The 25066-nt window shown below is 34.6% G+C and overlaps 5 protein-coding genes, 1 long non-coding RNA gene and 1 pseudogene across 8 annotated transcripts; 5 read left to right on the top strand and 2 right to left on the bottom strand.

The window, feature by feature from the left end:
- Positions 1-198: 198 nt before the first annotated feature.
- Positions 199-2119, bottom strand: LOC133690900 (small nuclear ribonucleoprotein SmD3b-like). The gene is made up of 5 exons (XM_062111178.1): positions 1888-2119; positions 1109-1161; positions 937-1003; positions 792-848; positions 199-637 (listed from the first exon to the last, which is right to left on the bottom strand). Exons 1-5 carry the CDS (start codon positions 2044-2046, stop codon positions 575-577), a joined length of 399 nt encoding a protein of 132 aa, XP_061967162.1. The 5' UTR covers positions 2047-2119; the 3' UTR covers positions 199-574.
- Positions 2120-4668: 2549 nt separating this feature from the next.
- On the top strand, positions 4669-7404 carry LOC133692612 (dolichol-phosphate mannosyltransferase subunit 1). The gene is made up of 8 exons (XM_062113688.1): positions 4669-4956; positions 5144-5243; positions 5376-5409; positions 5491-5567; positions 5900-5925; positions 6044-6208; positions 6289-6403; positions 7001-7404. Exons 1-8 carry the CDS (start codon positions 4856-4858, stop codon positions 7103-7105), a joined length of 723 nt encoding a protein of 240 aa, XP_061969672.1. The 5' UTR covers positions 4669-4855; the 3' UTR covers positions 7106-7404.
- A 717-nt stretch (positions 7405-8121) lies between these two features.
- Positions 8122-8987, bottom strand: LOC133692614 (uncharacterized). The gene is made up of 2 exons (XM_062113689.1): positions 8865-8987; positions 8122-8777 (listed from the first exon to the last, which is right to left on the bottom strand). The coding sequence occupies exons 1-2, from the start codon at positions 8971-8973 to the stop codon at positions 8260-8262; spliced, it is 627 nt and encodes a 208-aa protein (XP_061969673.1). The 5' UTR covers positions 8974-8987; the 3' UTR covers positions 8122-8259.
- Positions 8988-9074: 87 nt separating this feature from the next.
- On the top strand, positions 9075-12724 carry LOC133692615 (uncharacterized). Of its 2 annotated transcripts, XR_009841964.1 has the most exons (6): positions 9075-9192; positions 10432-10566; positions 10645-11304; positions 11379-11783; positions 11877-11955; positions 12040-12724. It is a non-coding gene; the product is annotated as an uncharacterized LOC133692615 (long non-coding RNA). The 2 variants fall into 2 exon arrangements; XR_009841963.1 differs by lacking the exon at positions 9075-9192 and having other exon boundaries at positions 9767-10566.
- A 733-nt stretch (positions 12725-13457) lies between these two features.
- On the top strand, positions 13458-16463 carry LOC133692332 (butanoate--CoA ligase AAE1-like). 2 transcript variants are annotated; one of them, XM_062113197.1, is made up of 2 exons: positions 13458-13892; positions 14853-16463. In XM_062113197.1, the coding sequence occupies exons 1-2, from the start codon at positions 13695-13697 to the stop codon at positions 16308-16310; spliced, it is 1656 nt and encodes a 551-aa protein (XP_061969181.1). In that variant the 5' UTR covers positions 13458-13694; the 3' UTR covers positions 16311-16463. The 2 variants fall into 2 exon arrangements, with proteins under 2 accessions (XP_061969181.1, XP_061969182.1); XM_062113198.1 differs by lacking the exon at positions 13458-13892 and adding an exon at positions 14074-14467.
- A 294-nt stretch (positions 16464-16757) lies between these two features.
- LOC133692758 (stemmadenine O-acetyltransferase-like) lies at positions 16758-23479 on the top strand. The gene is made up of 2 exons (XM_062113891.1): positions 16758-16849; positions 21728-23479. The coding sequence occupies exons 1-2, from the start codon at positions 16758-16760 to the stop codon at positions 23121-23123; spliced, it is 1488 nt and encodes a 495-aa protein (XP_061969875.1). The 3' UTR covers positions 23124-23479.
- A 305-nt stretch (positions 23480-23784) lies between these two features.
- LOC133692762 (BAHD acyltransferase At5g47980-like) lies at positions 23785-24507 on the top strand (annotated as a pseudogene).
- The last annotated feature ends 559 nt before the right edge of the window (positions 24508-25066 follow it).

The following is a 25066-nucleotide window of genomic DNA, read 5'->3' on the forward strand; positions in this document are numbered from 1 at the left end:
AGGTATGCTCCGTGACCTGGCCTGAATCGAATTTGTTTTAACATGGCAGGTCAATGATCCGGTTTGTAGTGAAATCTTGCGGGGTCAGCTCTACAATTTTTTTCAAGAAAAATTATTTAAATCGACATTGTACATCATCCAAGCAGTGCCAAAAGGATGAAAAGAAGACAGGAAGAGGAGTTTTAAGCTCCTCGCATCTAGCAGTTAATTGTAGATATGCATTCAATTTTTCAACACGATCAAAATGTCTTTCTGCGGAGCAGATACTGATTTTTTGATGCCAAACTGCTAGAACCAACAAGATGACAGTGGATAAAAATAAGAACATAAGCATCTACAAAGCACAACACGCATTCGAGGTGACATGCTTTGCCCCATGATTGGCATATGAAGTTGACTGGTCATCATATCACTAGAAGAAACAATCCAATACCAAAATTGAACACATGCATAAAAGACGAGATTTTGGCACTCATAACCCAGGATTCATTTTTCGTTATCTCAAAAGGCACTACGAAAGTCAACCTTATACACCAAATTTGATTGAAGAACAGGGATCCTAACTACTCGCGGATTACCTCCTGACAGGTGGTACAACGCCTCTGCCAGGGGCTGCTCCACGACCAGTAGCTTGAGCCTGCAGGAAGAGTACAGCCGCTAGTTAGTCCTTACAAGCTGACCACAAATAAAAATAGTTGGAGGTGCTGAAATACAAAGCTGTTGAAGTGTTTTGGGCTCAAAAGACCACAAAAGAATTAAATTTAAGATATCAATGAGAGCAAAATGCTTACTTTGGACCGCATTGCAACAGATCTTCCCCTGCCAACACCTAGCGATGCACTCTTACCCTTCAAGCACATAAGAAATGGTTAATTAGAGATTGCCACAAAAATGACTCATTCAATAGAATACAAGGGCTCGCAAAGTGGGAGATACCTTGATTCTAGCATCCAAACGCTTGAACATGGGTGCATTCTTTAGCATATCAGGTATGACCATGAATCTGTTTAAATTTCACATTATCATCAACCAATTACAGTCAATATGTTAAAATCCAACAAACTGTCTCAATAACTACATGAGCTTTACTGAGGATATTATTAGCTACCTGACTTTACTGCCACGAATGAAAACATGCTCAAGCTGTGAGACCTTCCCATCCTGTCACGTGGAAGACCAAAATTAAAAACCAATAAAAACCCAGATACAATAGCCATAGCATCCAATCTCAAGAGATTTGCATCGGCGAGCATCAAAGAGACAGCAATTCAAATTGATTAGCTTGATCGAAAATCAAAACACTGATCGCTACGGGACAATATAAAAACCAAATGGCAAGCAATTAAAATCAGCCCTCTAAAATCTTTAAGCATTACCACATCTGCATCCATCCATCCATCTCAAAACTGAAAGTTCTCATTTAAATCTTTATGACTGATTAACTGCACTTTAAACTAAATTTATTTCACATTCCATTGCAACAACAGCAACAGCATTATTTAACATCATATCATAACCATTTCATCAATTTAAACAGTTAAAAGCAAATACATTCAAAATTCACGGAGAGCATAGCGTGTCAATGCATGATTAAAAAAACATCCCACATCATTACCTGTAAAAAGCACTTAAAAAAGCCGGCAAAGAAAAACATACTCAATTTAGGGTTTCAAGGTCACAACTTCCTTCCCCTCTCCTCCGCAACAAAACACTAACATTGGTTAACAAATTTTCAAAAAGCCCACGAAACTTTTCCCAATCTCACGCACTAGATCCCAGGGTTTCACAAAACAGTAAACGAAAAGGCTTCGAACTCGTAATTTCACTCTACAGCCGCAAAACCTAAGGTTTCATAAGCATGGATAAAAAAAAATAAAGGAGTGGTACCTTAGCAGTGTAAGTGATGCTCTCGAGCTGGCAATTCCAGTTATCCTCGCACTCTACCATGCTTCCTCTATAAAGCTCTCCGCTCTTCAGCTCCACCGTCACTATGTGACCGGAAGCCTCGTGTAGTAGCTTCACCGGAATCCCTAAGCTTCTGCTCATCGCTCCTCCTCTTCTTCTCTCTCTGTGCAAAACCCTAATTAACCCCAAGAGACAAACAATCTAGTTCTTTCCCTGTCTAATACTGAGTTTTATTTATAGCAAGCAAGGGTACATTTGCCATTTTAGTGAATACAGGGACTCTTTCGTAATAACAGAGATTAAGTCCTGATGTGGCGTGACTGCACCATCTCTTTTACGGTTCTTGACGTGGCTTGCTAAGAAGACCATGTAAACGGCTGTAGTCATCATAAAAGTAAACGGCTGTAGAAGAAATCTCTCTCAGTCTAGAGAACCAGAGGTCGTTGGATATGAAGACTTTGTTGATTAACTCTCTGCCATCTAATCATCGGACTTTTTGTGGCAAATTGTGATTTCATGACATTTTCGCGGTGGTTAAAAGCTTCATAATGATCTATACCAGTTTTGTCTCATTTAGATATATTTTTTTAAAATATAATATTTATTATATTAAAAATTTAAGATACCCTTCGATCATCAAGCTACATGTCATTATATAATCATATATGTCCAATAAATTGGAAACACAGATAGTTCAATATGACTTGATGATTCAAAAATAACTCGAATTTTCGATCAAATAATTTTAAAAGTAAAGAATTGACATTGATATAAATAAAATAAATCCAATTGTGTAGTTTTTTTATTACTTTTTTCTATAAAATAAAAAATATTTTATTTTTTCATAATATATGTATTTTATTTAATAAAAACTAAGTATGAAAAAAAAATATTATGAACATCCATCAACTTTTGCTTTCAGGTAAAATTAGAGGGTATGAGATTTATATTAGGTAAATTTAGATGATCCAAAAACTTTTATTGTCTAAAAAACATTAAATGGCATGAATGTTTTACTGTAATTTAATTTATAATAAAATATCTCTTGAGCTACAATAAAATTATTTATTTATTCTTCCGTCCAAAAAAATCAAACCTTTTAAATAAAGGTGTTGATGCTTTTTTTTCATATTTTTTTAATGATATGAATATTATTTTCCCTATAGTCAACAAGATATAAACTTGTTGATCAGTGATTTTCTTAACTTTGTATAGGTTTCTAACACAATAAAAATACACATTTGCTCTTATAGTAAATAAAAAAAAACTACTGTGCTGCTAGATAAAAGTATTTTAGGGTTTTTAAATTTTAATGCATAATGCAATCATATTTTTAATATTAGAAGAGACAAAACATAAGCTTATCATTCGAAGGTATTTTGATATTTTTCAAGAATTTTTTTTTAAATATTTTTAATGCTTAAAACGGTTAGAGTATGTTTATCATATCCTAATGTGTGAATGGCATTCAAGTAATGCGTGTGACGTCACCCAATAAATGTAACTGGCATTTTGCTATCTCTCTAGATGCTTTACTGTGTCCTCTTCCATTTAGAATGACACATGGTACCTGACAGTGGTTGGATTGTCACCACTAATTGTTTGATTTTTTTTCTTTTATTTTTTTGTTCATAACAAGTAATTTACATCATTGTCCTATTTATTTTGTACTTTTCAATCCCAATCTTCATTCTATTAATTTGTTATTTCATTTCTTTTTCATTTATAGAAGTTTTTATTCTTTTTAATTTAACCATCCAATTGCAATTCCTCACATGTTTGGTTTTTCATTTTAGTCATTTAAAAAATTTTAATTTTGTTCTTGACATTTTTGTTGAGTTTTTTTTCCCTTTCAATTTCATCATTCAATCAAAATTTTTGTTGTTTTATTCTTTACAGTTTAACCCTCACTCTTTTTATTTTTTTTCTTTTATTAAAGTTATTTTTCAATCCAATTAAATCCTCTAATTGAAAATTTTTATCTCCCCAACTAATGTTTTTCCTCACCCTCGGTTTTTTTTCTCAAACTTTTTGTGTAGTTATTTTTTTCTTTATAGTTTCATCTTTCAACATTTAATTTGTTGGGAATTCGGTTTCGTGCGGTTTTATTGTTCTACATTAGTTTTTTTAATACTAGTTTTGTGATTATTTTCAAGTCTTTTTCTATGAGTTTATCCCGATCTCATGACGCTGGTCACGATTTTTGCATGTTTTTTTCAATATAATACTTTTTTAGTAGTTCTGTTTTATTCATGTTTTATTTTTCAAGGTATTATTCTAATTCATCTATATTTTGTTTTTATTCAAATTAAGTTTTATTTTTAAAATAAAAAAATATTCATTTTAAATTATATTGTTGATGTGTTTGGCCTTGCATAATATTTTTTACGATATTAATTTATTTAATTAGTTTCATTTGTGTTTTATCTTTTAAGTTATGAATTTTTTAAGATATATATTTATTATTTATTTATTTAAATAAATAAGTTTAATAAACTCAATCGATTGCATGTCTTATTTTATATTATAAAATATTTTAACCTTACTTACATTGACTTTTAAATTTACATTTCAAATTCTTTATATAAAAAAATATCATATCTGATATTTTTTTAAAAAATAATTATAAACCGTGGCCAGTTGTTATCTCTATTCTTAAGGACTGCAATTAATTTTTGAAAACTTTTTACCGTGGTTTCTACTTTCCAGGCTTATGCTCCCTTCCTTCTTAACCGTGTCTAGCCCATCTAAGGTTGACCCAAAAGACGAAGCTTCAGCCCATATCGAACAAACCGGCCTACAAACCCAAATCATCCCTTCGTTCCTCGATCGCCACCACCACACCACCACCACGGATTCGTACCGGGGGACTTTTCTCCCTCTGTAAAATTTTGCGCCTTCTTCTAATCTCAGCTCTGCTCCAAAATTAGGGTTTACAATCAGAACAAAAATGGAGAAAGAGAAGAAGAACAAATACAGCATAATAGTGCCAACGTACAACGAACGTCTCAACATTGCACTCATCGTTTATCTCATCTTCAAACACCTCCGGTTATTCCACTCTTCGAATTCTCTCTTTTTCTCTATCATCATGATTTGATGGCATCAAAGTTTACTGCTTTCGGAAATTTTCTGCTTCGAATTCTGCTTTTTTTAGCATAGAAATGATTAAATTACTGTGATCATCTGTTAGTTGGAAGGTTAATTAATGCAATTTGTGTTGTCATGACTGGATTAGGGATGTTGATTTTGAAATTATTATCGTGGATGATGGGAGCCCTGATGGTACTCAAGAAGTTGTTAAACAGTTACAGCAAGTATATGGTGAAGATCACATTGTAAGTGTATCATGGCAATCAAAAGTTGACTCTTTTAGACCTTTTCAATGGGGTTGATCAATCTTTCGTTTTTGGGTTTGCTTGAGATGATAGTGTGTAATTAATTATCTCTGATTGGTTTTGATGATGCAGTTGTTAAGACCTAGAGCAAAGAAGCTTGGACTAGGTAGGTAGCATTGTTTCTGTGTTTGATAAATATAATAAGAATCGAAAAAAACTGCTTCTTGATGTTTGTTTATGTTGCTAGGCACGGCTTACATTCATGGGTTGAAGCATGCGTCGGGGAATTTTGTTGTCATCATGGATGCTGATCTATCTCACCATGTAAGCATTACGCAATTGTTTTCACATGTTTAATATTTAGTTCTAACTTGTAACTTTTGAGTGATTGAAGCCTCTTGGTGGTGTCTATATTTATAGATGTCTACTAATAGAGTTTTTTTCTTGGGATCTTCTGCATGTTGTTTGTGTATATCTTACTTGAAAATCCTGTCCTTTCCCATAGAAATGAATGAAAAGTTCAAACAGGAATGCATGATGGGCCATATGAGCTTTAGCTGCTTATTTAGCTTTTCCAAGCGTGCTCATGGTTGGAATTGGAAATGAAAATAATGGCTTGTTTTGTTAACCTGATCTGTGTTCTCTATATTTTGCAGCCAAAGTACTTGCCAAGCTTTATCAAGTAAGCAACCTTTTCCAATGTGCATTTATATGCTCTATACACTCATTTGCTCTTTCATTAGACCATAGTTGCTGATGTCCTAAAGTTTTCTGGCCTTTTCCCCATGATATGCCATTAGGAAACAGTTGGAGACTGGTGCAAGCATAGTTACTGGGACCCGATATGTTAAGGGTGGAGGCGTACATGGGTGGAATCTAATGCGCAAGCTAACTAGTAGGGGAGCTAATGTTCTTGCTCAAACACTTCTGTGGCCTGGTGTATCTGATCTGACAGGATCTTTCAGGTATGAATTTTTGTAAGGTTTTCATTCATTTAGTGCCTGATACTTGGTGATTTAGAACTGAAATTACTTCTTTCTCGAAGACTTTATAAGAAATCAGTGCTTGAAGATATTATCAGTTCTGTGGTTAGCAAGGGATATGTCTTTCAAATGGAGATGATTGTTCGGGCCTCCAGAAAAGGCTACCATATTGAGGAGGTAGTGTTGTATTTCAAGTTATTGTGGTTTATCATTAAAATCAATATACATGGACTGTTATTGTGTGCTTTGGTTCATTTCACGTCATACAATATTGTGACTGTTCTTGCCAACTTTGACTACCCTGACTTTTGAGATTACGCTTTTCATGCATGTGTGGCTATGCATCTTGATTTATGCTTTCTTCATCTTGGTTGTGGCTTGAACAACTACATAGCCTAGGACATGCCAATAGTTTACCCTGTTCCATAAACGTTTCAATTCCCTGTTCATTTAGTGTACACTATATTCTTGTCATCATGCCTGTTGGATAATAATATCTGTTGAACAGTAAAATTCCAATTGAATTCTGAATATTTAAAGATAGTGCTGGGTAAACTCTAGATAATTCTGAAAGCTCTACAGTTTACAGCTTCTTTTAGTTGTATTGCTTCTTTTCTCTGTTAACAACCTCTATCTGTGTGGTTATTGATCTCACCCAATTTCTCTTTCATGTATGGTTATGTTGTTTGTGTTGAAATTTGTACTGTAGACTACTTGATAGTATTGTCCAAAGATCCTTGACTTTAGTTGATTTTGGTTTTGAATTTGGCTCAGGTCCCGATTACCTTCGTTGATAGAGTATTTGGGAGTTCAAAGCTAGGAGGATCTGAAATTGTCGAATATTTGAAAGGCCTTGCATATCTTCTAGTTACAACATAAGATACAACGCTGTTTACGAACACTATCAGTTTTGTACACCTTGTGCACTTCTGCACTTCCTGTTGCTATCTTAATAGCCATAATCATAGTTTTTTATACTTGCAAAAATCGTGATCCTTCGTAGTTTTGTAAAGATTTGTTGACTTCTTCCTCGTACTGTGATAGGTTTTGGATTCAAATTAGAATTATTATCATATCAGCTCTTGTTTGATGATTTTTGTCAAAATTCAAGGCATAATCATCACCAGCACTGAACAGATATATTGCAAGAATTTCAATGATTTTTCCCCTTTGATGCATGTTCCGTCCATGGTTGCTAAAATCTCTCCCAGCTACTGTAGTTATCCCCAAAATCCATGTCAGTCTTGAGAGTATTGAGGCGGGTGCTACTGACATGTTGGAAAAATGCAAGCTGAAGCCAAGCTGGGAGAATATTAAATGAGACCGTTCTTCACAAATTATCAAGTTGCGTAAATTATTTACTAGGTAAATAACAATTTGTTTATTTTTATGTTTTAAAAATATATTTTTTTAAAAATTATTTTCTTTAATTTTAAATTAATATTTTTTTGGGTATTTTCAAATTATGCATTGATATAAAAATAATTTTTTAAAAATAAAAAATATAAATTTAATATATTTTTAAATAAAAAACAACCATAACCATCCATCAAATAAATTCTAACAAGGACTCTAAATCTCAGAAAAAAAAAATCCTTGCCTCCAATCAAGTTTCTGGAGAGAGATGCAGCCAGCTGATAATAATCCTATCACCTCGTGCATCTAAGGACAAAACAGAGATGCAAGGAATCAACAAACATTAATTCTGGTTTTTATATTTTAAAAATATTTTTAAAATAAATTAAAATTTTTTATTTTAAATTAATATTATTTTAGTATTTTAAAATTATTTTTATACGTTGATTTTAAAATAATTTTTTTAAAAAATAATATTATTTTAATATATTTTTAAATAAAAAATTCTTTAAAAAACAATAAAAACTATACTCCATACATGCTTGAACCCAAACAGGCTTTTGAAACAATAATAATACTCATAAGAGTATGACGTAGGATCCAGTTTCCCTTACAAAGCAAATTCCCAAAGAAGATTCAAAATCAATAAAACCATCTTTAAAACCCAATTCGAACACTCAGATTTTCCTAGCCTTCCGAGCAGTAACTTTCCTTTCACTTGCAAGCACAGATTTCTCGTAATTGTAAACAGGCAAAGGAGGCTTCTTGTTCTCTTTATTCATGCTCCTCAACATGTACCTTGAATTCTCATTTCTCTCCACATAGTAAGCAGCAGAAACAGATTTCCTCAAGCTCTCAAGCTTCTTCGAATCCCTCCTCTTTGAAGACTCAATAGTTACTCCAAGATTACAAGGAGTCTTCACCTCATTACCTGTGTCTCCTTTCTTTCTCTTCAACCTCTCATTTCTCCTAACAGAATACTCCTCATAAAACCTGCCTCTCTCAAACAAAGGGCTAGAATTTGCACTCAAACTTAGACCAACTCCACCATTACTAGACTCCCCATTTCCAAATTCACCGCGAGCCATCTTCGCTAGAGCACGTAATTCCCAGGATATTGATTGGTATTCAGGGCGGAGATCAGATTCTTCCATGTCCCATTTCCGGTTTGGTCTCTGAGATTTAGCTAAAGAACCTGACACAACCAAAAACTTTGTTAAAAAACCTTTAAACCCAACAAACAACAACTGCAAACAAGAACTATAATAAACAACAAACCTACCAGGAGGAGTCTGTGAAGTGGTGGATTCAGATCGAATAGAACGGCGAGGACGCAGCCTGGTGGGCGATTTAGCAAGTGGAGGCTTGCCAACGGTTTTCATCCTTGACATTTTCTTCAAAGAAAACTGTGCATGGAGAAAGAGGGTTAAAGAGATGACAGAAAATTAAAGAAAGAGATGGAAGATGGTTTACCTTTTGATTTGAAATGTGTGGTTTTTAGGGTTTTATTGAGAGGCAATGGACTGTGTGTTTGAATTGAGGCAGGGGAGCGGCTCAACGGTCAAATTCTTGAGCTGGCGGTTATGATTAGCAAGTATGATTTGATTAAGGTATGGCAGTGATTTCTTTCCTTGACATGTTCGGATTTTGCATAAATATATTTTATCGTTCGGATTTTGCATAAATATACTCTTATTATAGTAACTGTAACTGTCCCTTAATACCCTTTTTAAATTCTTAGCTGTAACTGCCCCCCACCAAAAAAACAAAAGGAAACAGGCTGAATAGGTTAACCTGTAGATTAGTTACTATTTGTTTTTTTTTTAAAAATTAAAATAAAACCTAGTTTCAGGTCAACATAATTATTACTTCAATAAAGGACTACAATGCTTGAATTTCTTTCTTTCTTTCTCCTTTTGAGAGTGATCTGATTTTTAATTTTCAGGCCAACATAATTATTACTTCCATATAGTTACCGAATTCGACCAAGGTGTAGAAACTAAACTAGTCTAAGGTCTGAATTACGAGTTGAGTAACTAGATTCAACTTAAAATGATGTTTTTAAAAACAGATTTTTTTCACTACTAGACTATGAGTCAACGGATGATCAAGTAGATCCGATTTATCCTTGTGTGGTCTGTACACTTCCAATGGGAGCAAAGTGGAAATTATCAGAAGCATACAAAAAGAGTGAGAACAACAGGGAGGAAAAAAAGCCTCAACAATTATGGCAACACCAACATCTTATGACTCTTCTTCTTCATCAAACAAAATTTCTCAGCATATGATTCAACAATGATAAATATTCCCATGAAATGAAAAGAAAAACAGAAGAAAAAAAGTTGGAACTCCAAAAACCACATGTCATCCATTACTGTTTTGTCAACAGCAGAAGAACACTGCTACTGAACTTCCACCTACACCACCATCTTACAGAAGCTCAACATTCAGTAATAGAAAAGAGAGAAAGATCTTATCTTAACATTTACTTCTCAAGCTGTGGTCTAATTTTCTTCTGTGTGGCTATTATTTAAACTCAGAATTGGAGACTTGACTAGCTGAGAGTATAGCAGTCGTAGTTGGATCATACTTGAGTCAACCTGATATAAATCAGTTAGGTGCCAAATGTATTCTTATACTTATCATATGTAGTAGCATGATCACAGATAGCTAGCTACCTGTATAAAAGGTCACTAGCTAGCACGATCTTCAACAAGAATCCAGCTAAAGTGCTTGTTTTGTCATGTTTTGAAACTCTTTTCTTAGATAATAATGGAGATGTGGTCTGTTTACTTCTCAGTTCTGGTAATAATTTTGCTTGTAATAAGCACCACTCATTGGATCTATAGGTGAAGGAACCCAAAATACAATGGAAATCTACCTCCTGGCTCCATGGGCTTCCCATAGATTGGGGAGACCTTGCAGTTTCTCATTCCAAGCAAGTCACTAGACATCCCAAATTTTATCAAGAAGAGAATTAGAAAGTGAGCAGAAAATAGCCCTCTTGATTTATTTATTTTTCACATTAATTAAGAATAATATCCATTTTTCTGTTATTGCAGATATGATCCACTGTCTCGAACCAGCTTGGTGGGTAGGCCAGTGATTGTATCATCAGATCCTGATTTCAACTATAACCTTCTTCAACAAGAGGGAAAATTGGTTGAAAGATGCTACATGGATTCCTTTGCCAAGCTTCTTCACCAAGACGCCACATCAGTTATTTCGAAACATGGTTCCATACACAAGTACCCCAGGAACTTAGTCTTGGCTTATTTTGGCCCTGGGCCCCTCAAAGATAAGCTGCTGCCAAAGTTAGAAACTGCTATAAGCCAAGCATTGCAGGATTGGTCTAAGCGACCAACTATAGAAGTGAAGAGTGCCAGTTCATCTGTAAATCAATTTTGAGCTTAAATTTCCAGTTACCTTTTGAATAACTTCTAAATTGTAGCTCTAGATTGATGGAATGAAGCATCATAAGCGCTGCTGTTTTTTGATGTCTCGCAATAAGACTTGTAGCTACTATCACTGCCTCAACATCTTTTTCTCTATTTTCTTCCAAAAACTTGCAGATGATATTTGATTTTACTGCAAAAGTATTGTTCAGTTATGAATCAGAAAAATCAGGGGAAAATATAGCTGAAAGTTTCACCAACTTCTTGCTAGGACTCATGTCAATCCCTTTGAATATTCCTGGCACAGCATTTCATAGATGTTTAAAGGTAATTATTTTGGAAAACCATAGCTCTTTTTATTGGCTTCATTCAAGTCACTTACTGTTTATGATTATATGCAGAACCAGAAGAGGGCTATAAAACCAATAACTGAAGAGGGACGGCGCCATCCAGGGATCCGCAAAGGAGATTTTCTTGATCAAATTGTGGAAGACATGCAAAAGGAAAATTTTTGGACAGATGAGTTTGCCATTTACATGATGTTTGGGCTGCTCCTTGCCAGCTTTGAGACTATATCCTCCACACTTGCTTTAGCCATTAAATTTCTCACAGACGACCCTCCAGTGGTGCAGAAACTGACGGTAAGTAAACTAAAAATTACTGAAAACTCTTGAAAACAAGTAGTTGATGAAGATTGATTCTGTACCTTCCCAAGTGGAGCATGAGAGAATCCTTGAGAGAAGAAAAGGTACAGATTCTGGACTTCCAGGAAAGAATATAAATCCATGACCTATATTACCCATCATGTAAGTCTTCACATCCTGGCTCTTTCTTCATCATCTCAACATATCTTTCTTTTCCTGATAAATTTTTCACCTGACCATTTCTGATGAATTCAGGTTGTTAACGAATAACTCAGGTTGGCAAGTGTTGCTCCAGGAATGCTTAGAAGGGCCATAAAAGACATTCAAGTTGAAGGTGAATTCCAATCCCAGATCACCTTGGCTAGTCTAGATAGTTAGCAAATTAGTCCTGAACTAATTAAGCCAAAACTGCTTGCAGGATACACAATCCCTAAAGGCTGGACTATCATGGTTGTTCCAGCAGCTGTTCAATTAAATCCCAACACCTACAAAGATCCCCTTACCTTTTTTTTTCTTGGACGGGTCATTGCTAGTTTTTAGATCAGATTGCTCCTTTATAAATTTAACCATTAGATTGCTTTGATTTTGTATATATTATGCTATACTCTTATTTTTTAGGGTGAGAAAGTATAGCATAATATATACAAAAATCAGAGTAATTCAATAGTTAAATTAGCTTTGATCTATAAAAACTTCATGGGTAAAATGAAGACATAGAGAGTTTGGTTTGGTGAGAGAAAAGGAAAGAGACGTTGGGGCTTGTTTTTTATTATTTTGATTTTAGGCGTTGTATTTTGTAGGTTCCATAAATTCAAGTTTAGGTAAAAAGCAAGAATCGTATCTCTTTTATGGACATACCAAACACCCTTTCTAATCTTCTGACATGACATTGCTTAATTAGGTTGACATATTATTACAGTAAGCTTGATTTGAGGGCATCATCTCTCTCATCCTCATCAATGAGGGGTTTAATGGCGCCGGCTGCTCCATCTCTTTCTACTCTCCCTTTCAGACCACCTCTCTAGGAGTTATATTTTTGTCCACGTATGATTGTCTAAGGAATCATTCTTTTTTCTATGAATAAAAACATCTTTTCCGTGCAATAGATGTGTTAGATAAGTTAAATAAACGCACATGAATGCGTATAAGTAATTATTAATCATCATTTAGATGTTGATGTGCAAATAAATAAATAAAATCAAGGGTATTAATATTATAATTATTAAATTGAAGATAAAAATAGAGTCACGAGTTTAGTATATTAATTTATTTTTAAAAAAATTAATAAATTTATTTATTAAACTTAATTTTAATCAATTAAATTATTAATTAGCTCGGATTTTCTCCTCAAAATCTCTCATTTGAGTATTTTTTTTATAATTAAAAATAAAAATCTTGCATTAAAAAATAGGTAACTTTATATTCAATGCTTTGACTTCCCATGAACAGTACGAGCTAACAATTATCTTTAAAACACCTGATGTGCATAATTTAAATACATTAATTAGATGTTTTTTCTATTCATTTTATAAAGAAAATAAATGAATATGCTTTTAAACTTTTTTTATTATATTTATCTCATGTTTTCCTCTCATATCCCCATTTTAAATATTTTAATTTTATAAAAGAGGTTGAAAATTCCTGTCGTCCCCTCGGGTTCCGTCACTCACTTTTCGAAAAAAGGCATTTTCGGGGCTTCGACACTTGATAACCTAAAATAAAATACAAAAGACATCCAAAAAAACAGGCTATTTCATGGCTATGGCTAGTATTGGAACTTTATAGAAAACAGGAGGGCAATATTGAGAAACTCTACATATAGGGGCAGAAGTTGAACATTGTTGACTCTACAGGGACAGAATAAAATTTACTCCAGCAAATCCCTTAAAGGGGTCCCGTCCCTTGTTCAGACAACCCTTTATTATTTTCAGCTGCAACTTTCTTGGTGTCAATGGCCGTAGAAACTAGTTAGTTCTTGCTGACATTAATTAATGTACGGATAGGCTTTGGTGAAGATAAGAAACAGAAAAAAAAAAAAAAACAAGAAAGGAAGTGATAATTTTGGTGTCAGAAATGGAGGGCATGGTCAAATGCTCAGCTAACTACGTTCCTTTGACTCCAATCAGCTTTCTCGAACGCTCAGCGATTGTTTACAGAGACAGAATCTCTGTTATCGATGGTGATGTTAAGTACACCTGGAAGGAGACTCATGAGAGGTGCATCAGACTCGCTTCTGCTCTTGCCCATCTCGGGATTTCCCCTGGTGATGTGGTAACTACTCTCTCTCTCTCTCTCTCGTTTTAAAGCGTTTTTGTGTTGATTTGCTGAAAGTTATGATAATCTTTACCTTCTTCATCTCAAAATATTTGAGGGTTTTGATCTTTTGTTTTTGAAATGGATGAATTTGGCTTCTCGTTGAATTTCATGTTGACTTAGTGGCAAGATTTAGCAGTATTTGTTTGTCTATTTTGTGATTTGTGGTTGGCCACACAGTGTCGTGGTGCTTGTAATGTCCATCACCTTACTAACAAAATGCCAGAGATCATAAAAGATAAGGAAGAATACAGGACAGATTTTTTGTTTCAACGTGTAGCGTACATTGCTCTTGAATGGACCGCATAAGATTCCCTGTCTGGGTTCACTTGGATGCAAGAAGTTGCCACAATGTAAAGAGTCCAATTTAGGTTTTTTTTTCCTTACCAAATGGTTGTGGTTTCTTTGAAACTTGAGATTATTTTCCAATGCATTTTGGGTAAAATGGGATCCTGCCCTAAACCATGATTGACACCCCCCCGCTCTCTCTTCGGTGCTATTCTACTATGATTGCTTAATAGTGGACCAAGAAGGTGGGTGGCTTTTGATTGAATGAATAGAGAAAGGACTTTGCTTTATCTCCTCTTACTCCCTTTTTCTTTTTAGAGAACTTTATCTCGTTGCTTTTAATCATACTGCTAGTCTTTGGCCTAAAATACAATATAACAATTCACCAATTGATACCTTGATACTTAAATTATGGATTTTTTTTTAAAAAAAATGGGATATTGTCTTGAAATAAATATACCCTCACAAATGGTAAAAAATGATGTGGTTTCTGCAAAAGAAATTACACCACTTGCTCTTGTAAATTTGCTTCTTAATCTATCCGGGGTTTATTAATTTCTTCAATCCTTGCATATTAATTGTACATAATGTAAATTTTTGCTAAGCTTTAACTTCTAGTAATTTTAACAGGTTGCTGCGTTGGCCCCAAATATACCAGCAATGTATGAGCTACATTTTGGTGCTCCAATGGCCGGGGCAGTTTTGTGTACTCTTAATGTCCGCCATGATTCTTCAATGGTTTCTGTCTTGCTGAAACATTCGGAGGCTAAAGTTATTTTTGTAGACTACCAATTTCTCTCAATTGCTCAAGGAGCACTTGAGATTCTCCGGGAGACAAAAACCAAGCTGCCGCTTCTTGTCTTAATCTCTGAGTGTGGTCAGCCGGCTGCCATTTCCTCTCCTGGAATCTTGGAATATGAGAGTCTCTTGGCAACCGGAAAATTGGACTTTGAAGTTAGATGGCCGAAAGACGAATGGGATCCCATTTCGCTTAATTATACTTCAGGCACTACATCAAGTCCAAAAGGTGTTATTTATAGCCATAGAGGAGCTTATCTTAATTCTTTCGCTGCTGTTCTTCTAAATGAGATGAGCTCAATGCCTGTATATCTATGGTGTGTCCCCATGTTTCATTGCAATGGATGGTGTCTTACTTGGGCAGTGGCTGCACAAGGTGGTACTAATGTTTGTCAGAGAAATGTCACTGCGAAAGATATATTTGAAAATATTGCTCAGCACAAGGTTACTCACCTGGGTGGTGCACCGACAGTTTTGAACATGATAATAAATGCATCAGCTAGAGATAGAAAGCCTCTTCCAGGAAAAGTGTCAGTCATGACAGGAGGTGCGCCCCCACCATCTCATGTGCTGTACAAGATGGAAGAATTAGGATTTCACGTGACTCACGCATATGGTTTGACAGAAACTTACGGTCCTGGTACAGTTTGCACATGGAAACCTGAATGGGCATCCTTACCTCGAGAAAGTCAAGCAAAGATCAAGGCTCGTCAAGGGGTGCAACATCTTGGGTTGGAGGAACTTGATATAAAAGATCCCGTTACCATGAAGAGTGTACAGGCAGATGCAAAAACCATGGGCGAGGTTATGTTTAGAGGCAATACTGTGATGAATGGATATCTAAAAAATTTAAAAGCAACAAAAGATGCATTCAATGGTGGATGGTTTAGGAGTGGGGACTTAGGGGTGAAACATCCTGATGGTTACATAGAGCTAAAGGACCGATCGAAAGACATTATAATTTCAGGGGGTGAAAATATCAGCTCGATTGAGGTAGAGTCTGTACTCTTTAGTCATCCTGCAGTTCTGGAAGCAGCTATAGTAGGACGACCTGATGATTACTGGGGAGAAACACCTTGTGCATTTGTGAAGTTGAAGGATGGCTGCAATGCGAATTCTGAAGAACTTATCAAGTTTTGTAGAGATCACTTGCCCCATTACATGGCACCTCGAACTGTTGTGTTTCAGGAATTGCCAAAGACTTCAACTGGGAAGGTACAAAAATTTGTCTTGAAGGAGAAGGCCAAGGCCATGGGAAGCATTTCAAAGGGAAACACTAGTAGACTGTAAATCAATGTTGATTGGAAGATAACAACCGGTTCCTGTTAGTATATTGAATTACATTGAACATGGTTTGTTGATTGATTGTGTTGTAATTTTGTCAATCTGCCTAAATTTTCTGCCTCCAATATGAACAATCGATAAAGTGTACTGTTGGATGAACACTTTTTTGCCCTTGTAGATTTCCACCCCTAAAATTTAAAACTGTCCGATGTTATCTTTCTAGTTTGCTATAGGATGACATGTATGGTGATGGTAGAGTGGGGATAAAAAAGGGAAAAGCAAGAAAAATAAAAATGTTAAAAAAGTAAGGTTTTTGTTACTTATTTGTAGTAAAAGGGCAAAATTGAATTTGTCTGGGAAAGATGCATGAGGAACTATGCGAATGAGAGCTACCAAAGATCGTGCGTTAGAGTTTCGCTGCAAATCTATTGGAACGATCAGCTGTGCAGGAACATGGGCTTTAATCCAAGAAGGAAAAAGTGGCTTCTAGCTGAGCTATTGGCTCCTCCTTGTCATGATGATGACAAATACCTATGTTGCCACAAGTAGATTATTCTAGTTAAGACAAGGTAGATGTAGTCGTGCTACACTTGTAGCATCAGCATATGCCTGTGCTTGTTCTCGAATGGTAGATCTCACTCTAGATTCTAGGACCCTTGTGGCTACATGTCAAGTGGCATGTTCTGTAACGAGCCCCGACCGAGTGAGGTTGTCGCAGATCTTGTACTGTTCCGCAAAATAAAAAAATATCAATGAAATCCTTGTCAAAAAAAAATAAAAATCGATCAAATCTAACGGAAACAGAACGGAAATATTTGCAGGACACCGCAGTGGGACGCCGGGAGTTGTAAATTTATTCAACTCTTCTTTTGAGAAGCACAGCATCTATAATTTTCTCGAATTCAGGAGATTTTATCAAGTTATTTATCAAACCCTGCATGCCCGATAATTCAGCCCAAGGACCTTGTTATGGGTTGGCAGGTCGATCCGTAGCTGTTGTGTTTTATTTTTTTTCAATGATAAAACAATATTTTTTAATTTGTTTAAAAATTACACTAGTTTTTGACCGGAATAATTAGGTTGTAGGTTATCCTGTCATATCAACGAGGCCTGACATGATCAGTTCACTTGTGATTTAATTTAAAACTAGAGTAGATCAGATCTTAGATCCACAAATCATTAGATTAACATGCTGGATCATGCCGTGCCAGGATTAATATTAATGGTGAAACTCCTTGACCACTGACTACTACATCATGGGATCTGATTGTCTGTGACAACATATTGTTGGATCTGCCGAAGTTGGTGTTTTATTTTTTGACACACTTAAAACATCGAAAGAGATACAAAAAACTGAGAAGTTGTAAGAACTCCTTTCATGTTCTAGCTAGAGACAGAGAACTCTTCGATGCTGTGCCTGAAATTTAATTTAAGTTTCCTTGTTCGCAAACAACAACACAGACGACTCGACCTAACTTATTATGCACACCTTATGAAAACGATGATGTGAAATCCAATAATTGATAATGCAGAAAGCTGCAAATGGCATTTTAATGAGTTAAAACCAAGAGTATCAGATGCTGTCGTTGCCATCAATCTAGTTAAAACAAGAAGCAGCAGGAGCTTTCAAGTGATCTCAAGATACACGTACCCAGGGAGTTTAAGCAAAATAATTGGATAGATATTCATATAATTAATGGGTGTCCAAAGATATTTAATTAAGAATCTAATGACCAAGAATGATGCTCAAATGATTCTCTGTTCCAAGATCACTTGTTAAGATTTGTCACTAAAGATTCTTCGTTCAGAAAGCCTAGTAGATTTATTTATGAATTAATATAGTATATTTAAGTTTTTTTATAAAAAAAAACATTTCCGTGCTAACAAATAATTTGACAGAAAAAATTTGTTATTTTTAAAATAATTATTGAATCATGTTCAAATTTGATCGAAAAACTCTATACATCCTATTTTATAAAGCTTTCGGCTCACTGTAACTATTCAACCCTAGAAAATTCTTAAATTAGACTTGAAAAATGTTGTTTAAGTTAATTTTGTTTTTATTTTTTTTTAATTTTAGTTTAATATGAAATTTTATGTTGTTTTTTCTATTTGACATTTCCCTACCTTGTAAGGGTCGTTTCTAACCTATTTAAAAAGTTAAATTTTTTTTTTTAAAAAGGCAAACTAGATTAGGAAGAATTATTTAGTTATAAAATATAAATTAGAGTTATTATGACGAGATCAACTCCAGGAGATTCTTTTCATAACTAGTAGTTGGATTTGCCAGAGTTAGAGTTGTATTTTGTGACACACTTAAACATCAAATTAAAGAGATTAAAAGAAAAAAACAGAGCAAAAGACAGAGAACTCCTTGACGCTGTCCCTGGAATTTAATTTTAAGTTTCCTTGGTGGCAAGCATCACAGATGTCTCCACCCCAGCGTATTATGCCCACCCTGTGAAAAAAGATAATGTTTGAATCCAATAATTGGTAAGCTCTCTTGCCCTTGTAATGTCGTCGTTACTCTATAATCTTGAAGGCTGCAAATGGTGTTCTAACGAGCTCAAACTAAGAGTATCAGATGCCTTTGTTGCTATCAATCTAGGAAAAAAGTTGTTTTCAAGTGATCTCACTCGACGATATACACATACATGACAAAGCAGTTTAAGTGGATATATATATATATATATATATATATATATATATATATATATATATATATATCCACGTCACGTGCTTTCCTAAGGGGACTGGTCTAATGGTTTGAACATTGAGTATTCATTGAATGATGCAACGGGCCCTCCGATTCAACAGAAACAGTTCAAACACGAATCCCAAAATAAATTTTTTGTTATTATTTTTGGTTAGGTTTGATTTTTATAAAAAAAACAAATAGAATTTTTTTTTAAAAAAACCGAACTGAAACCGGTTCAAATCGACTGATTTCGGTTTGGTTCTTTAGAACAAAAACCGGTTCAAACTGGTTTGGCTCAGTTTTTTCTGGTTTTTTTTGTTTGGGTTCGGTTTTTTCGGTTTCAGACTTACAAAACCAAAACCGAACCGAACCGGTTAGTTTTTTCAGAATTCTAATCGGTTTAATCAATTATTTTCATGATTTGATTTTTTCAATTTAATCTGTTTTTTAATTTTTACTCACCCCTATCCAAAACCATGATAAGAAGGATGCCATGATTTTGACAATTTTGGAATTAAAAAAGGGGTAAATTTAGCATTTAGCACACAAAATACAAATAAATAATGAGATAACATATTATATGTTTTTAATTTTTTATATAAAATAATACAGTTTGATGATATCACAATTAAAAAATATGACATCTTAATAGCATGATCATGAAGCTCAAACATTTGTAAACACTATGATAACAATTGTATGGCCACGAAAAATCCTTGTCATCGAAGCATTTTTTTCTTCAGGTGGCCTACCAGAGAAGGCAACTAGTCTGGCAAAATGAATCAATTCAACTGAATTGATCTGAGGGATCTTCGAAGCAATTTCAACAAACAAACAAAAAAGGACAGGCGTGAATCGTTTTCCACATGCTATGATAATTTGAAAGAAAGAAAAACACAAAAAGGGAGGCCTGAATCGTTTTCCACGTTGAAATCTTCCAGTACTAACGTATACTTTGGGTGATGGTGCTGGTGATGGTGAAGGGATAAGGTCTTTCTTTCAGTGGGCTGTGAGCCTGTGATGTTTTTTTAGAAATTGAGGGATGATAAAAATAAAAAGAGAAAGTTAGACTGTTTTTTTTTTTTAAATAATTTTATTTTGAAAAGATAATAAAAATATAAACACAGGTGAAATTGATTGAGTAAATTTACACCCTAAAAACGTATCATGCAAGGCCGAGCATTTAAGAAATATTATTTAAAAATAAATATTTTTTATTTTGAAAAATAAAATTTATTTGTATAAAACAAAAAAACTATAGATGAATTAAAATAATATCTTAGAAAGTTAAATATAAACAAAACAATTTTTTTAAAAATTATCCAAAAAAGATAAGTAAGACTCCTGATCTAGATCATTAGACTATGATAAACCTATAGAAAAGAAATCGAAGATAATCAAAAAATAAATATTTAAAAAAAAACTAATGCAGGACGATAGGATCATAAAAGAAAATGAGCAAAAAAAAAAAGATTTCAAACAACATTAACTTTTCAAAATCGTGACATGAGTTATTAGACCGAAAGAGCTACAAATAAAAAAAAATACGAAGTTAAATTCACAACAAATCAAATATCAAAAGATGAAACTAATAAAAGAAATCAATTAAACAAAAGAATATAAGAAAAAAATAATTAAAATAATGACGGTGAAAATAAAAAAATAATAATTAGAGGGCAAACAAAAAATTTTAATTGGAAGGTTAAATTGAATTGAAAAATAACTTTAACAAAAGAAAAAATAAATCAAGAGAATTAGGGTCAAGTTGGAAAAAATAAAACAACATAAACTTTGATTGAAGGATAAAATTAAAAAGCAATAAAACTTTAACAAAATGATCAAAAAAATAAATTAAAAATCAAAAGAATAAGGAACAAAATAAAAAATATATAGAAGGAATTGTAATTGAAGGACTAAATTAAAAACAAACAAAACTCTTATAAAAAGAATAAGAATAAAATAAAAAATCAAAAGAATGATGACTCAAATGGAAAAAGCAAAAACAAAGAACTTTGATTGAATAATAAAATTGAAAGCCAACAAAACTTTAGCAAAAGAACTAAGGAAAAAAATTACAAATTAAAAGAATAAAAACTGAAATGAAAAAAAACATATGAAAAATTTTAATTGAAGGACTAAGTTGAGAATTTTTTTTTATAAAAAGAATAAAAATAAAATAAAAAATCAAAAGAATACGGACTGAAATAAAAAAAACAAAAAAGATAATTGTACAATTTAATTAGCAAGAGAGGGAAAGGAATAAATAAAAACAACGACCACCGGTGACAATTTGATTATCTTATATCATGATGCATCATATAATGAAAAAGAAAAGACATGGTGGAGTTTTTAAAGACACGATAAAAAGTTATGTTTGGGTATCGGGTGTGCTGTCACACGTGTCACCCAAACACCACCTATTTATTGGCATGTAATAAGCACACATCAGTAATTTTCTTGAATAAAAAATAAAAAATAAACATGAAAAATATCAAAACACTTTTTATATCTTAATAATTGTCGAAAAAATAAAAATAAATTTTGTGATAGCATAAAGGTACCTCCTAATACAAACCCTTATCCAACAGCCCAATATTTTTATTTTGATCCTAGGGGTAATTGGACACTGACAGGAGAAGAATCTTGGATATATCAGCTCTTTTGGGAGCTGTGTGTGCTTAGTTTGGATCATCTTTGTTCTTTCAAGTATAAAAACATGTTGAAGCTTTCTTAGATTTCTCAAACAACTTGAAAGGAAGCTAAAACCAGTGCAAATGGAAGTGCAAATCATTTCCAAACAAAATGTAAGACCATCTTCTCCAACACCTCCACACCTGAGAAATTTCAAGCTGTCCCTTTTGGACCAGCTTATTCCAGTTCCATACGCACCGCTTCTCCTGTACTATCCGCTGCATGACAATTCTGGTGCTAGCAATCTTGATGTCCCCAAAAGACTAGGAGTGCTTAAAAAATCTCTATCAGAGACCTTGACTCACTTTTACCCACTTGCTGGAAAGATCAAAGATGAGCTTTCCATTGATTGCAATGATGAAGGAGCCTATTATGTGGAAGCACAAGTCAACTGCCATCTCAGTGAATTCCTTAGGCAGCCTGACCTCCTGTTAGCACATCGATTCTTTCCATGTGAACTCCTTCCGAAAGCAGTCACACATGTTGCTAATTTTCAAGTAAATGTTTTTGAATGTGGTGGTATTGCTATTGGCATATGCATATCTCACCTTATCCTAGATGGTGCTGCTTTGAGCACCTTTCTCAAGGCATGGTCTGCCACAGCCAAAGGCAGCAAGGAAGCAATTATAAACCCCGAGTTCATTCCCAGTTCTCTCTTCCCTGCAAATGATTTGTGGCTTAGAGACTCAGCAGTTGTTATGTTTGGTTCCTTGTTCAAAAAGGGCAAGGGCGTTACTAAGAGATTTGTGTTTGATGCCTCATCAATTTCCAGCCTCAGAGCCCAAGCAGCCAGCTTAGGAGTGAAATGCCCCACTCGCGTCGAGGTGGTCTCATCTTTCCTGTGGAAGTGCATCATGACAGCCTCAGAAGAATGGCGAGGATCCCAAAGGCCTTCTTTACTAACCCACTTGGTGAATCTGCGAAGAAAAATGGAACCAAAGTTGGGAGAGAATTCCATGGGAAATTTCCTGTGGTTAGCAGCTGCAAAATGCATGAACAAGTCCAGGGTCGAATTAAACGACTTGGTTGGTGAGGTGAGGAAAGCAATATCAAAAATTGATGCTGACTTTGTTGAGCAGATAAAAGGTGATAAAGGCAATTCTCTGGCGGAGCAAACACTCAAAAAAATAGGTGAATTTGGCTCCAAGGATGGAGTAGACTACCTTGGTTTTTCTAGTTGGTGTAGATTTGGCTTCTATGATGCTGATTTTGGATGGGGCAAGCCTGTTTGGATTAGCAGTTTCGCTGTGTCAGGTTCGCTTACCATGAACCTTATCATTTTGGCTGACACAAGGTGTGATGGCATAGAAGCTTTCGTGACCTTGGATGAAAAAGACATGACTATTTTAGAAGGCAATCCAGAGCTCCTCAAATTTGCATCTTTGAACCCAAGTCCTTTGGACATCGATAAATCAGTGCAGTGTACATGAGAGCTATGGTACTGACAGTGACGCTGACAACAATCTTTCTTAATTAAGCTGTGTCCCGTGACACAATTGTTGCTAGCATTCCTACCGCGGCTTGTAACTCAACATGATTGCTCAGAACTAAATCATCTTAAGCTGTATTTAAGGCCCTGATGCCGTTAATCACTTTCGTTAAGATGGCCAAGGTAGGAGACCTGGAAACTTCCATCCAACAAGTTTTGGAGTGTAAAAGCATCTAGAAGTAGGTTCTTGTAATATCTCCACCACTTTCTTGTGCTTCTGTTAGCAGTACTGCTGCGTCATAAGCCAGTTTGTGACAAGAATTATATAAATTTGGAGTTTTTACTTGGATTGCCACACCTTAAGGTTGTAAATTATGTTTCATCATTTGCTCACCACAGCACTTGCCAAGAACAAGTACATTATTTTAAGAGTCGTGCAGAGGTGGTGCTTCGGCTAGAATAGACTAGAGAAATCGTAACATTGATGTCCAAACAGAAATCACTACAATATATTTGGTATTTACCGTGAAAAGAGTATCCCTTGATATTATTTAGGGACAAATGAGCATATACGCCCCCACATGTACAAACTTCATATATATATATATATATATATATATATATATATATATATATCATAGCCAATCATCTTATTCTATCCCATGAATGACAACTTTAGTCCTAGCCATCCTGATGTCCCACAAGACTGGAGCTGCTACAGATTTTACCCTCTTGGTGGAAAGATCAAAGACGTCTCATTTTCCATTTACTGCAACGACAAAGGGGCCTATTATGTGGAAACCAGGGTTCTTGACTTCAATCTTGATGAATTCCGTGGCCAACCTGACCTCCTGGCAGTGTGTCAATTTCTTCCCTGTGAACTCATTGTGAAGGAATCAACTGCAGCAGTATACGTGACTAGTGTTCAAGAAAACGTCTTTGAGTGTGGTGGCAATGGCTTTGGCATGTGTACATGTCACAAGTTCCTGGATGGTGCTGCTTTGAGCTCGTTTATGAAGGCATGGACTGCTACAGCCTGAGGCAGTAATGAAGCAACCGTGTACCCTGAGTTCATCGCTAGTTCCCTCTTCCCTACAAACGATACATGGCGTGGAGACTCATCGATTGTTATGTGGGGTTCCATGTACAAAAAGGGAAAGTGCATAACCAGGAGGTTTGTGTTTGATCCCTCAGCCATTGCCGACCTTAAGGCCCAAGTAGCCAGCTCTGAGATGACACCACCATTGTCAGAGAATTCCATGGGAAATCTCTTTTGGACAGCAGCTGCACGATATGTGGCTGAGTCCAAGCCTGGACTTGATGACTCGGTGACTGAAGTGAGGCATGAATCTCAAAAATTGATGATGATTTTGTTAAACAACTAAAAGGCAATGAAGGCAGCTATGCGAACCGGTCAATCAATCCAGATTAAAAAAAAAAACAAAACTTGACTGACTTGCCAGGTCAGTCAATCAACCCTTTAATTTTTTTTAAACTTTTTTAAATTAAAATTAACATGAAAATAGCTGATTTCGTAATCTAACATATATATATATATATATCAAGATCATGATAATTATATCGAGTACTAACTAAATTCAGGTGACACTTCAACTTAAATTGATGAATTTATTGAATCTCTCTCCATTAGTTGAAGCCATTTTGGAAAATTTTAATTATGGTCTTTGATATATTATAGAAATAAGATATTGTCATTTTGAATATGAAATCAGAATAAAATTAACAAAAACATTAAATTAATCAAAATTAACTAAAATAAAGCCCAAACACAACATTAACATCATTGTTATTTTACCTTATCTAGCTAAATGGTTCCGTCCAAGACCGATTGACTTCTTTTATGCCGAGTATAAAAAAAATAAAGTTAATTTAATATTAATCTTGTTTAACTGGGTAGTTAGTTACCTTATAATTCAATCAAAA

Source organism: Populus nigra, chromosome 4 (assembly GCF_951802175.1).
Source record: "Populus nigra chromosome 4, ddPopNigr1.1, whole genome shotgun sequence".
NCBI lineage: Eukaryota > Viridiplantae > Streptophyta > Magnoliopsida > Malpighiales > Salicaceae > Populus > Populus nigra.